The sequence below is a fragment of the Seriola aureovittata genome, chromosome 7 (assembly GCF_021018895.1).
Source record: "Seriola aureovittata isolate HTS-2021-v1 ecotype China chromosome 7, ASM2101889v1, whole genome shotgun sequence".
NCBI classification, from domain to species: domain Eukaryota; kingdom Metazoa; phylum Chordata; class Actinopteri; order Carangiformes; family Carangidae; genus Seriola; species Seriola aureovittata.
The window spans coordinates 18817925-18833186 of NC_079370.1; the positions used below are offsets into that span (position 1 = coordinate 18817925).

The 15262-nt window shown below is 40.7% G+C and overlaps 1 protein-coding gene across 1 annotated transcript in view; it reads left to right on the top strand.

Annotated features, from left to right (window-relative positions):
• The first annotated feature begins 13645 nt into the window (after positions 1-13645).
• Positions 13646-15262, top strand: part of LOC130171659 (A disintegrin and metalloproteinase with thrombospondin motifs 16) — a 55585-nt gene continuing 53968 nt past the window's right edge. Inside the window, exons 1-2 of the mRNA XM_056379732.1 lie at positions 13646-13979; positions 14140-14230. Of these exons, the coding sequence (XP_056235707.1) occupies positions 13896-13979; positions 14140-14230 (175 nt within the window). The 5' untranslated portion in view covers positions 13646-13895. The remainder of the gene's footprint in view (positions 13980-14139; positions 14231-15262) is intronic.

A 15262-nucleotide genomic window follows, 5' to 3' on the forward strand; every position in this document is an offset into this window, starting at 1 on the left:
TGACAGTGCTTCCTGCAGTGGAACTAAATGGTGCCAGTCAACAACAACCACTTCTGAATATCATCTGTATACAAACACCTTGAAGGCTTGAAATCCATGAAACCCTCTAAAGGTACTCGTATGGTGACAGGTTGTGCCGTCCATGATCTGCTCAGTAATGACAAATCTAAGCCTTCGTTCACATAGGGAAGAAATCAGTAATTAAATAAAGGAAAATAATTGTGTAATCTGTATCAGTATAGTGGGTCTGCATTCTACATAGGTACATTCATGCTCATGACAAATTATTATCTGACTCCAAACTGGAGTGGACAAGGATTAACGTACCTCTGATGCAGCTGCTACCAAGGGAGGCTGTTTCCAATGTGTTCCAATTAGTGAGTTAGTGAAAACCAGTTGTCAGTGGATAAACGAGAGCCACGGGAGCAAGAGGGTCTCCCTGAAACACAAAAGCGCACACACACTCACACACTGTACACATCTTCACAAAAGCATACAATTTATATAAGCACGTGCTGGCACCATGAAACAGAAGCACACACTTTTACATGAGAGCACATACAACTTCGTGTAGACAAAGCACATAAAAGAGAGTGAGGTTTTTTTTCCCAGTGTAGAACACTGCCCTAATTTCTCCTTATGGATTGTTAGGGGGTTCACATGTGTGCGGGAATCCCACGGAAAATCTCAGGGCAATGTCTGTGACTGGAATCATCAAACACGACTTTTGCTGGGCTTTTGTCAAAGAGCAAATAATCTCAATTATGTTACCGTGCCACGAGACACTACACACTAGACAGATTTATTCACAGTGCCCCAACCCCCTCCCTCCAAATCCACCCACCACCTTCCTTCTTTTTTTCCAGCCATGTTAAAGGTCTTATTTTTCTCCCCTTTCTGCCATTGCCGAATCTTCAGACTTCCTTTATGTGAGATTTGTAGTGAAAGGCTCTTCATGCCAGGAAACTAATGGTGTGCCATTTTCAGATAATGGGCTTTTAGTTGTCTCAGCTATATGGACAGAGTGACACTTCTTGCGGACTTCCCACACAAAAATACTTTGCCTTTCACACAAGGGCAGGCTTGTGAGACAGCAAATTGATTGTAGACTGGCTTTGTTGACCGACTGGTTGTCTGGGTCTTGCCTGCTTTGACTCTTCGGTGTAATGCATTCATTGTGTCATCTTTAGTGAATACATTATAGGATTGGATATACAGCAGTATTACCACAAACATTACTCAAGGCAAACAACATACTGTTGGTCTGACTTTCGGCATCTTGATTAGGGATGGGTATCGTTAAGATTTTAAGTAATGTGGGCATTATGGGAATACTTGCTCCAGAAATTACAACACAGGATCTTCTTCTTCTTCATCTCTTCCAATTCTTTAAATATTTTCAATAATTATTAAATGAAGGAGATTAAAGAGATGTATATGACAGATATGACAGAAACTTTTGATGAAGTCCTTCATAGATAATAAAGACTCCAGATAGATTAATAGCCATGTTTTTTATGTTCTAGATCATATGTTAATTATGATTAAAAACAGAATAGGATGTAACAAGGAGTGCAAACCGAGTAGAACATCCTTGGGTTCAAAAGGTTAAATGTACAAGTGCCTTGACTCAAGTATAAGAACTCAAAACAAACTTCTGCCGTTACATATCATGGCAGCCACGACACTTATGGTTCAGTCATGATAACAATGGCAAGGTGGTCAACAAAATGCAAACATTTTAAAATTATATAAAAAAAAACAAACATGATATGTAGGTTTATGAGTTACTTATTTAAGAGGTTACAACATCACACCAAGCACAGGCAGCCAACTCAACACACCATACAAACTACAACGACTTGTACTTACTCTTTGTAGTCAGTTGAAAAAAAATGTCTTTGCACCTTTTTTCATTAAGCTGTTTGTTCTGTTGCTGATTGAAAACACAGACACGCTGCCCTCATTTCTTTGCTGCTGCAAATTTAGTAACAAGTGTGTGAGTCCCACCATTCACAAAATGTTTTCATTCCCTTCAATCTCCAGTGAGGAAAAGTTTTTAGTGCGTACATTTTTGGGATGGTGGCTATACCTAGCTCATTCAGGATCAAACTATAGAGACAGTGAACCTGCTTTGCCATGAATTGTTTGGCATGTGGGATTTAACTTCATGGAAAACTGTGCATTGGTGAAATGCTGCATAATTATGCAAGGCTAAATGCTCCAGCCAACAAAACCATCACAAACATTTTGAACAACATCACACTACTCTCCCACTGGTTTACTTACAGGCCTTGTTTTCAAATCCTGTTTCAACAGGAAGTACTTCACAGGAAGTAAATAAAACGTTCCACACTCCAGTCCAGTAGGTGGCAGTAATGCACCTACAAGCTGGTTGCCAATTACCAATCAAACCAAAAGAAGAAGAAGAAGAAGGTGAAGGAAGAGGAGGTGGAGGAAGTAAGTAAGTAGGTAAAGATACCATTTTTTATCAGAGGTTTGAAGATTGCCTATTTGGATGGACTGGGCGATTTAAGATGGTGACTATAAACTGCAAGGTCACTGCGTCAAGTCCAGTTGCTTGTCATTCCCTTAACTTATTGTAATTTGCCATCTTGTAGTTTGTCTTATATTTTTAGGTTTGTCTTACATTTGTCTGTTTTCTACTGGTTGTGATATTACTCACAACTTATATTTAGACAAAGCATATAATGAGAGGATATAAACCACAAAGGATATAATAAGAATATAATAATATAAAAGCCCAACACAGAACATCTGATTCAAATACAATCATGAGCAGAATTGGAGCACATACAATCCAATCATGTTGCTCAAGCAAATTAGTTTAATATGTTTCTACCATCGTAAGCAATTTTTACATCCCACAGCATTTATTTCTGATTTCTGAGCTCTGTGTAATTTTCCACAGCTGGTGATAGAAAGTGACCCGTCTGTTTGCCGTCTCCTCCAGTCTCCAGAGAATTGTCTTACTCACTGCTTCAAATGTCCACCAAGTGAAGAAGGTCAATATGTGATTATGTGCAACTTTCACAGGCCATTGCCATGAATAAATGGTCTTGACAATTTGCCTGGTGAAATATTGTTTAATACATTAAGTCAGTTTAAATGCCTCAGCATTGTAAAAAGCGCCCTGATTATGATTGAATGATTATGAGCATTATGATTATGAGCAAACAGCCTACATCCCCAATTCTGTTCTCTGTTGTCCAGTCAGAAAAATAACAGAGAACAGGCTTTTGTTATGTTAGGTAAACAAGAAAAATTGAGGAAATATAATATATAATTCTAATAAACGTTTGTCAAGTTTGTAATGCAACTAAAAATGATCGGTGAGAGTTTTTTTTTTCTCACGCTTCTCAGGCTTCACTTCTCATGGGCGTTTGATACTGCTCCTACATCTAAGAGAAATGGAAGCTGGAGTTGTTTAATGCAGGCAAGTATGTGTTAAAGTAAGGATCTTAAATTTTACAAGCAGTTACAGTAACAGATACACATTAGCGGTGAAATGTGATCAGGTTACCCTAGATAGTCTCAGTACTAGCTTTTCAGAAAGACTAAAAAAAGATACCCTCTATGTAAACTGTGTAACACAAGCTTGCCTAAAAGGGGAGCAGGACTATATAAATTTCTATCCGATCATTACATTAGCTACGCTAGCTAAGTGATTGACAGCATTCAACTTTGTGGCTGCTTAGCCACAGCAGGAAGATGCCTACAGCAGTTCTGCTTGTACATGCTTCCCTAAAAAAAAAAAAAAAGGCAGGGCTGTGTACCTGCCAGTTCAAGCCAATGCACATCCTGTGTGATTGTGTGCTAAGAGCAATAACCAGCATTATCAATGTGTCTAAATGTTGCCAACACAAATTGCAGGTTAGATGCAATCCAGCAGAAGGGTGTGCAATGAGGGTTGGAAATCTTTATGTAGGAAAGACTAGTTCAAGTAAGCACAGATCAAAAGTTGGCGCAATAAATTTCTTGACATCTGTGTGTTATAATGTGTGGTTATATTTGATTGTATCGTTTTTTTATATTTCGTCCCAACCATCCAAAAAAAAATGTTCTCTTAATGTCAGATCTGCCTCGCATGTCAGCATCAGATCTCTGTCATCTTTTATCTTTGACCCAGATCGAAGGTAGGAATGTGGTTTTTACTAGTGGAGACATGGATATGTAAACTCCCTGCACCATGGGGTCAGAGGGCATGCCACATTCCAAAGGAGGCCCTTTTTTTAAGTCATAATAGTGACAGCAGAAATATATTCACAAAGAATTTATGGGGGACTGTTTTATTGCTTATTGTTACACTGAACAAATCAACTACTTATGAAACATTCCAAAAGAGGGACTTTCCAAGATTTAATGGTTTGAGTAAATACCAAAAACAAATTCTATATTTTTATGTATTTATGGGGTTTTGTGGATACGTACCTTGTTTTGATGTATGATGCGCAACCAAATGATTTTGCAAGGAAAAAATAACTGTGAAAGCTGTGAACTAAATCAATTTCAGTTCTGCCAGTTTAGATAAAAACTGATACACTGAGAAGAACAAATGGGGAAAGCCACCCCACCAAGTAAATAGTGACTAAGGGCAAATGTTTTCAGTTGCTTTCATTCTGCAGCCATAGTTTTCACCTTTGGGTTTCTCTCAGTGTTTGATGCTTCCAAACAAATATTTTCAGGTTCGCTGACACAGCCACTCAGGCAGTCCTGACGGTTTCTGTCAACTTGCATGTCAGGACCTTTGAACTTCAAAACCAAACTAAAGCTTTGCTCCTGCTACGGCTGGTCACCTATTCTGTCACTGATGGCGACAAACACTGACGGAGGTGGTGACCTGTGATGATTGTCTGTTGGATGGAGAGTGTCATTGTTGTCACTATTGCTGTTTCTGTGTGGTGTGTGGTGAGTGACCCAAACGAGGTTGTTGTAAGCTACTGGACGATCCACTGGGAAGAAGGCGTTTCAAACTTCATGACTCCTTCCTTCGTGTTATCTAAAATGTGATGTGCACATACACATACAGACACAAACCTTTTTGAAACCTTTATAAAAAACAGGGTATGCTTTCTTTTACACACACTCACACCTGGTGGTGTGGATACAGCAGGTGGGGATTAAGTGCCTTGGTCAAGGGCATCTCAGTGCTGCTTTTTCACTTTTCCTGGCTGGGGTTATCCCGCCAATTTGAGACTCAAACCAGTGACCTTCCAGCCATATTGCAAAACCTATATGAGGCTACTGACCCCTTTCTGCATCTAAATGTTTCATTGCAACACTAGCGAATACATATGTAAGCAAGTTTCTGTCAGTGTAGGTTGTATTTTAGTGACACACACACTTAGTAAATATTTGCCACTTACAGTATCTTAAATACCAAATTAAGTATAAGCTTCATTTTAAAGTCTAAACATCAAAAGAATGACACTGAGCCCTGAGGATATACTGTATTATTTAGGGACATATCTAAATGATACTAAATACTGTCAGTGGGTCAGTAGCACAGAATTGCATCACCTGTCTTGATGTTTTATTTATTCCAACTCCTCTGAACTCCTAATGATCCTCCTTCATGGCTTTATACATCACCTGCTGTATCTCTTACAGGGTCACTCATGGACACAAATTCATTGCTGTGAGTAAACCACAGCTTGAATGCCCATTAGTATGATACTGTTCAGCTTGTCTGCACTTTGAAGAAATTAAGCATTACTAAAAAAACAAAGCAGGCCCTTCATAGGGGAAGGTGGAGAGCTCCTGCAACCACACAAGGCATTCCCTTCAATCATGGCTGAAAATTTGTTATGGATGGGAGCCATGGCTCCAGAGTTCAGATACACACTTTGGCATCCAGGTGGACAATCATTTCTTTATCAATTAAGCCATTGTGCCACATAGCAAACCCTCTGCATGTGTAAATGTGCAGTGAAGCTGCCATAATCTCCACCATTACTCTGATATTTCTGTCTATAGCTTCTGCTAATTTCACAGGACCTTGTGGAAAAATACATCACCTTCAGAAGGGCAATCTGTTTCTGCACCATGCAGTGCTAATGTGCGTGTGTGTATTCCTGGGTGGTCTGTGAGCTTTGCGTACTTTGATTATCCCTGGGGGGTGAGGCGGGTTGTTGGTCTGGTGACTGGTGAATTAAGGTTTGTCAGCATTATGTGCCAATGAAGGAAATTTTAATCCATATCAGCAAGTTCACTCAATGTAGCTTTGAATAGCACTGTGGTGCAACTCACTTGCTATAATTCACGGTGCACAAACAGTTATTGACATCAGGTGAGGAACAAGTGTGAAGAATTACAGCACAATGCAGTTAACATCTGAAATGTGATTTAATGATCAATGTTGGCACCAGTAGTGAGGAGCTAACATCTGCAAGAGCTGAGTAGTTTCTTTTTTTCAAACTCTTGCTAATGAACTTGATCTGTGATCCTCTGTCTCACTCATTAAAGAACATCATTCACCACACTATCCTGACTAAGCTACTTCACTGAACACTTAAAACGTAGTCATTGGCCCTTTTCATACTTTAGCTGACCAATATTGGTTCCTGGAAACTCCTGCGGTTCTGTGGAAGTTACTGTAGTAGCCTCTGTATAAGTCTAAACACCCTGCGAGATCTCTGCATTACAGTAGATATGCAGCACACACTGTCTCTGGGAGGTAGATCAACAGTGATGTAGCATTTAAACTGTGCAGCAGATGTCCACCAAGAATGTACGGTGGTTATCTGAAGCGGATTTAATACTTTATTGATCTAAAAATGCAGATTCTCTATTCACGGGACAAAGGTCAAGTTAAGTTTAGTTATACTTACAATCAGTCTATTAATGAGTAAATCCAAGTATGGAAGCTAAAGTTTAATGTTATCAAAATAGAAAAAACCCCTGCAGGACATTTCACTGCATTATCTACAATATACAAACTGGCATATTGACAGGTTTGTGAATTCTGCTCCACTCAGCAAGTATTTTGCACGCATGGGCTTTGGGCTAAATGAGGAGGTTTGTTCTTTTCCTCATCTTCCTGCCAGCAGGTCCAGTTCCACACCACACTATGGACACTATGGGTTCTGTGGGTCAGAGACTCTTGGCCAGACATCGGTTCCCACAGGGTGAAACCCCACCAACAGTTTGCAGACATGCAAATGTTTGAGTGCCGAGAAACTCTTTCCTTTGGGTCTGGCACTGTAAAATAGAGCTACTGTACAGTGCAGAAGGTTAGACTGGCAGGGCTGCTGAAATTGCCCTGCGTTTCATTTTGCCTAAATCTGTGCAAGATTCAAGGAAAGTTTCTGGAGATAGAGGCCTTTGCAAAGGCTTTTAATGCAAAATGGTTACGGCCAAGTTATTGAACATTTTACACATGTATTACTCACGGAAAGATGCTGCAAGTAATGTTTTCATTATATCCAACTACAAACAGGCTAGTTTTAATCTGCCATCTCTGATAAAAGTTTTACAGTCTTTTTCCAGGGTAGGATGGAGGCAGTTATTATAACAGGGCTGCTTACACAATACAGAGGTGGTGAACTTTAGCAGGCTCTCACCCCTGCAGAGTGTCATAAGACTAGCCACTTTGTTTTTAGGTTTCACCCCTCCAGAGATGCTCTTTCTGCCCCAGCGATCACATACAGCTCACTACCAATAATTAGCGCAATTCTTCAGCCCTTCATTTTCATCTCAGGCTCCTCAAACCCAGAGAGAGTGGTGTTGTGTTAAAGCTGTCCCCTAATACCATGAGGAGATATAGAAATGTAGGTTAACATCCAGGAAAGTTAGCTACAACCAGTGCCTTATCTCTTAAAATAAAAGTAAATACAAAATACTGCAATTACCTCAATTACTGACAACCTCAAATTGGAATCTGTGACCCAAACTATTAACTCTACTAGTGTTGTAATTAAAGAACTTCACGCACTCAAAGCGGAACCAGTGTTTTGATAGGACACTTGTTGCGGAAAATAATGCGCAGCTGATTGGATTAATAGCCTAACCCACTATTTGGACAGCAATATATCAACACAATGATTGCCACTATAAATCAGATTAATCAGGAATATGTCAGCTTCATCCAGCATTGTGTCCCAATGTGAACTATCACTGCTCACATGATCAAACAGCATCAGAACAAGACCTCCCACACTGCAACACTTCTCAGGCCAACTGATGTAGAGCACTGACATCAGCACAATAACTTCACTAATCAGTGGTTATTATGAAGACTAATGCTTGAGTCACTCAGCCATGTCCAATACATTATCTAGTTCAGTGGAGGCTATTTGAAAAGGAGGGGTGAAGCAGTACAGTAACATGTTCCAAGTGCAACTTTCCACTCGAGCGCTGGCGAACCAACTGTACCAACAATCTGATGTTTGGTGCTAAATAACTGAAGCGACCACGCCTCCATAATTTTACGGATTGCTGCAGTAACCCACAAATAGAACTGGACTAATTTATAAGAAGATCAGAGTAACATATCTGCAGGAAGACTTTTTGAGAAGACTTAAAAACAACTTATTTAATACTCAAAAGATGCAGACAATGTGGGAGCCTTTTGTCAGCCGGTATAATTCAGAAAAATATTTTGTTGTAGAGTAATGTACATTATCTTTATTGGTCATTTTCTTTTTAAAGGAAAACTGTAATTTACAGACAGATTCCATGCACAAAAACATTTGAAGAGAGCAACTGTCCCGTCCTTTGTTTCTTCACACATCTGACTCTGTGTTGTTACCTCTTATCCAGTTCAGCTGCAGTCACACTGCTAAAGACAAAGCATATGTTGCAAAGCATAGTCATTCCTGGACAATGCAGATGGTAGCACGCGCTGTGTGTCCTTGCTTTTGTTTGATACAGTAGGTGAAGTGAAGAAAGACTTTGTTCATCATGTTAAGATTTTGAGAATTGTTATTGAAGAGAATTAAATTTAATGCAGCCACGTTATGTTAGATTAATGACAGGTCCTAGTTTTTTTATTATTTTCTCAAATTAAAGCATCATGAGACTTTCACAAGCAAGGCTCACGATACTCCTCTTCAACCTTAGCATATCACTGAACCACTGAATATTACATTCTTTTGATTGTTCAGTTGCTTGTCATATTCAGCACTGAAACAACAAAGGGGACTGCATCCTAGAAAATCCAACAATTTAAATCTGGTTTATTTTATATAAATTATTTCTGTAGTCTAATAAAGATGCCATTTCTTTAAAATATTGGGCTTCTCATTTACAGATAACCTGTTTTGGAAGTCTTCTCTTTACCACTAAAGCCCCTGCGGCATCCAAACAAGCTACATCTACTCTCGTACACCTGTAAACTCTATACAATCAGTCCCTGTGTTTATATAGAGGGGATTTCTTGTTTAATACACTGTTGGTTTGCCAAGAGAGATATAAAAGGTAACAGTAAGTCTGCCACTGCTCTCTTCACTTTTTCATCTTTTATCGAACACATTTATACCCTCTGCAAGTCATGCAAAACTGGCATTTCCCCCGTCCCCCTCAGTTGAGTTCATCTGCTTCTCTTTGCATATGTAACTCTCAAATACACAAGAATGAACACACGCATGTGAAAATATATCTTCTCTCTTAATAGTGTGTTAAAAAAATGCCAAATCATTATTTCATTTTCTCTTGTCCAACTCCAACAAATAGTAACTTAAATAACAACAAAAACTGATAATTTGTTAAATTTTCCTGCTACAGTGTTGCTTATGCATTTTCTATTTAACCATCACCAAGATGGTGAAGGTTTTTCCATGCTACATAATGCATTCTGAGTTTACATTAGTCGTAACTTAAAATACAGTAATATAAATATTAGTCTTCTAAAATACAAAGTAAGATCCATAAATTGATAACTGGGAATATTTCCAGCAGCTGGACTTCTACACCATCTGCAAATATTTAGAGGAAACAGTTGTTTTACTCTGAGCTGATACATCCAAGGTGTATGGGTGAGACTTGAGAGGGTCAGTACAATAGCAGTAAGGCGTTAGTATTCTTCAACAGCAGTACAGAATTTCTGCAAAGCCTGACTAAACCTTCAATCATCAAGCTAGCTGGCAACCACCATCTCCCCCTCTGCTCCACTCTCACCTTCATCTTCCTCTCCCACCTCCCTTCACTCTTGCTCCCTGTCAGCTCCCATCAGCCTCCCCTCTGTGATGCTCAGAGAGGAATTTTACAGCTGCTGTCAGCTTACTATTCAGGCACACATACACATAAGGAGCAAAAACACACAGGCACACGAATACACGCATGTACGGGCTCACACTCAAACTCACAAAGCACAAAGACGTAAATCACATAAGAGAGTTTGCACACAAAGTCACATATGCTCGCCACAAGCATACACTCTCATGCACACTCGCGCACATGTTGCCTTGATGACAGTTTTAGACAGCTAATTACATGAGACCATGGAGGGAAAACTACCTGGAGAGAGTAAAGCAGAAAGAAACATTTAGACCTGCATTGTGAGACTCAATGGAATAGTTCAACATTTTTGGGAAATGCACTTATTCTATTTCTTGACGAGAGATAGATGGAAAGATCAACATCATTCTCTCCACCTCTGGACAGCAAACATGAAGCTACAACAAGCAGCCATCTAACTTAGCTTAGCATTAAGTCTAGAAACAGTGGGAAGCGGCTAGCCTCGCTTTGTCAAAGCTAACAAAATCTACCAGCACATCTAAAGCCCCCTAGTTAACACATTGTATCTTGTTTGATTTTTACTCATTTTTTAAGTGTAAAAATGACAATTCACCGTTTTACAGGGTCGTGTCAAACTATTTTTTTGGCTACAATAAGTTGCCAAGAAACCAGCAGAAACTTCAGGAATGGTAATTTTTACATTTAGGTGTTTGTGCAGATTAAACAAACAAGAAATATCTAGTGAGCTTTACAGTCTCTGTGTTAAGCTAAGTTAGTCAGCTGCTGGTCATAGTTTCGTACTCGGTGTATAGTCATGTGAATGCTGTCAGTCTTCTCATCTCATTCTCGACAAGAAAGCAAATAAGCGTTTTCTTATGTATGTGCAAGTATCTCTGTGACAAAAACATCATTACATTTGCATTCCTTATTTCAGACAAGTGTACAGATTAAACTCCTCCTGGCGTGAACAGCAAAATAATATGAACGTTTCCAGCTTGTCTGATGTAAGTTGGACTACATGCCACATGTATTTGAAAATACATGTGATTGAATGAGCTCCCTTTATGTGCCAGCTCTTTGCCTTTGTAGATGCCCAGATGATATTGAAGGCAAGGCAATCAGGCAAACAGTCAAGCTGATAGAGAGAAAGGCAAGCAGACAAACAAGCATTCAGACAAGCAGGCAGACTGTGAGGCATACAGGAGCTCAGAGGTTCAGAGGTCAAATCACTCACGGCAGCCAGCTCAGTTTGGACTACAGGGGGTTTCTTTATGTTCAGCTCCTTCAAACAATACTGCGTCTTCTCTTTATTTCTCAGCCTGCTGTTTTCGATCTACCCGCACCCCCCCCCATAGACAAAATGAAGCATACTACTGTACATCACAACACTATGCGGTCAGACTGTTCCAAAGTTCAAAGGGTTGGCAGCTTTCCCATCAGCTCTGTGCATTTGCATTTGTTGAACAAATAGATAGAACAGGCCAATACAGTAATAAGTGAGCAGCCTGTTTCCCATACATCCACAATACCATTCACAACGGTGCAGAGTGAGTATTGCATTGCAGCGTGTGCACATGTGTTCGAGTAAAGGGGCGGGGGGGGGGGGGGGGGGGCTAAAGGAGGAGGGGTGATTTAACTTCAGCAGCAGCTGACACTATAAAGATTACCTGAGCCTCAGAACATATGGTAAGAATTCTCCTCATGATGGCATTTTCTTACTGATTAAATCCAGAATTGGCAAACTTGGGCAGAAATCTGGAAGTAAGTTTTGTATATGTATCAGTTTTACAAGCTAAGGGCATATCACCCTCAGGTTGACAATGTTCAAACATTTATGATTTGCAAATCAAACTTCTTATCTGTGGGGAGTTGCACTAAGGGGAAAGTTGGTCATTTGGTTTTGTTATCACTGTATTGTCTCATTTATTCCCTTCCTGTCATTCGAAACAAATAAATCTTTCATGTGTGACACTGTCGCTAATCTAACATGACACAGACCATTTGGCAGATGCATGAAATGCTTTGCACTCCAGAGAGAAACAAACCCTCGGGATAGAGTGTCACAGAGAGCTGAAGTCCTGTCCCACTTTTAGGTCCAGCCTCTGTTCCTCTAGCATCAATTGCTCAGTGTAATTTGTCACAGAGGGTGTCTCTCATCACTCTCTCTGAAATGCTGAAACATGACACTGGAGTTTTCTTTACACTTTCTGAACTGCATGACAATCTACTGTGCTGGCTAGTACAACAAACAACAAAAATACGTTTTCATTCAATCAGCATAGATGTCATCTTCATGCTCCAAATCTACAAATGAAAGAAAAGTATGCAAAAAATACATTGCACTTTCTTCATTTCAATATACTCTCTCATACAGATATTCTGACATAGTGCCAAAAAGATCACACCGTAAACCGTCACACATTTATTTCTCCTGCCACACAGCAGAAATCTCATCTGGTTTTCTTTTGGGGAGGATGAAATGCTCCAGAATATGAAACAAGCGCTCCCAATCCTTTGGCTCCCACACTCTTAAGCACTTCCATGAATGATTGTGGGGAGTTAAGAAATGTTGGCACGCTGCCTATCAGTGCAGCTGCGGAATACGGGAGAGATGGGATTAAACAGGGTCAAATTTCAGACTGTAATCCATCACAAATTACTGATTACCTGCTGCAGGGTGTAATCTGCAGATCACGTTTGGGTTACAAGATCCAGACTACTGAATTCAAATAAACATTTTCATTCCTGTATGTATACATACTCTGAAAATGCATCATCATTTTCAAACGCACTGATGTGGAACAAACGCAACATTACAGAGCATGTAAAGAGATGTAATTTGTTGCCTAATTATCCTGCAAGCAAACAGGACATGCAACCTGTTTTCTTCTTTTCATCACACACTGACTTTCCTCGTTCCTCTCTCTCTCTCTCTCACACACACACACACACACACACACACACACACACACACACATATCTCCTGCAAAGTCAACAGATGGATACAAAACCTGTCCCTCAGCACAGGTGTCAAATGTGATTGGCTATAGGCTGTGGGCTACCTACAGCCCCCCTCACCCACCCCTGAAAACGCACACACACACACACACACACACACACACACACACACACACAGACACTAGAGAGAGAGAGAGAGAGAGAGAGAGAGAGAGAGAGAGACAGTCGTCAGCACCCTTGTGTTCAGTGCTCCCGGGAGAAACAGATTCAGACTCAGTGCGACTTTCATAGACCGCTATTGCCAAGCCGAGACGCAGCCTATTTAAGACAATCACATGATTTCACTGGGAGTCAAAATGAGAGTGAGTGAGCGTGTATGAAAGAGAGAGTGTGTGTGTGTGTGTGTGTGTGGGGGGAGAGAGAGAGAGAGAGAGAGAGAGACCTACTGGTCGCACTGTCTGAGTGAAATAAAGGAAAATGACTTGCCGGGAGAGAGAAGTTGAGTTCATGCGATTTGGCGCCTTGGGATACTGCGCTGGGAAATGAATGGAGACCAAAGTGGCACAACTGAAGAAGCCTGCATCTGAAAGTCGTTGATGCCTCATTCATCACAAGTCCCGCAGAACTGCTGCTGCTGCTTCTGGACTGGTTTATTGAAGCGCTTATTGGGACCGTTGGACTGTTGGGAAGTGTTCTACCTATAGGCTTCAGTTTTTGGGGGGTAAAGGTGATCCACAGACATGACTTTCTTACGGATTTGTGCAGATTGGAAAAACTGCACGTTGCTCTTTTTCCATCTCTTTTGTTTCTTCACATTGGGCAAAGTAAGTCAGTTGTATTGCCTCCGCTGCGCCTGTACGCACATGCATGCAGAGCTCATAAAGTTGTCAACACTTCATTGGACTAAGTGCCGAGTTAGGATCATTTTCCGTGATAATTTGCAGAATAGGCTGCGCAGTCTCATTTACATTTCTTTTCTTGCAGAGCCTGCTTTCGGGTACTGGGGCTGACAATGCAGAATCTCATCGGGAAGCATCGGATTTACTCCGATTTCTCAATTTACCTCCACACACAGGTATGTTGAGTGTTGGGGGGAAAAAAAGTCTCACAGATTTCAGCAGTGTTTCTGCGACTTAAAGTTTTCACCGTCGGGAAGTGTGCACTATGATCCGGTTTACCGTACGGTGCAATTAGATTAAAAGTAAAACCATCCACTGCATCCCTCTAACAGCCAGCAGCATCAAACAGCGCTCACCTGCGCTACGTGCTGCCTCTCTTCACCGCTGGGGGGCGACCTGCACCCTGACACGGAGCCATCAGAGTCTGCGGCTCCAGTGGAGCTCAAGCTGGGGTCCACGGCAAAATAAGGAGTAGTTCAAATTTGTAATAGATCATTTCACTTGTTTCTGTGAAACGAACTTTTGAGTGATATGGTAATAAGCAGTTAGAAGAAACCTACCCATAACACAGTGAAAGCGACTCCCTCATATGTATACACTTAGGTTGTTACAAGGCACTGTGGAGTCAGTCATAAAATATGATGCACTGATGCCTGCTACGGCTGCTTCGTCAGTTCAGTAATTAGTGCAAGCAGGAAGTGCGAGACTTTCATCTGTTTTTTGTTTTGTGGATCTAACCCCATGTGGTGTGCTGAGTCAGCAACTACTTTGGCTGTGCATTCTCCTTCAGATCTTTTTTTTTTTTTTTTTTCAGTTACCATGAAAAGCGGGGACACAAACAAATAAACAAATGTCAAAACTTCTTTCACTGGGCACATGTGGAGATGATCTGGAGCAGAAGTGATGGGAAGCCCTCACTTCAGTTTCAGATCATTTCACAGACAGCGCTCTGACAACTGTTAATGTGTTTAACGTTCATAAAGATAGTTAGAGTGGGTGAGGTAAGAGTTCACGTGTTCAATCTTTTGTTAAGTTTAAGCCAAGGTATCCAATGGTCAGAGTGCCTATCAGCACTAATGGCACTCAGGAGCTACAAAACCAACAAACTAACTACTGCAGGATCTTGTGTGTGTGTGTGTGTGTGTGTGTGTGTGTGTGTGTGTGTGTGTATGTGTGTGTGTGTGTGTGTGTGTGTGTGTGTGTGTGTG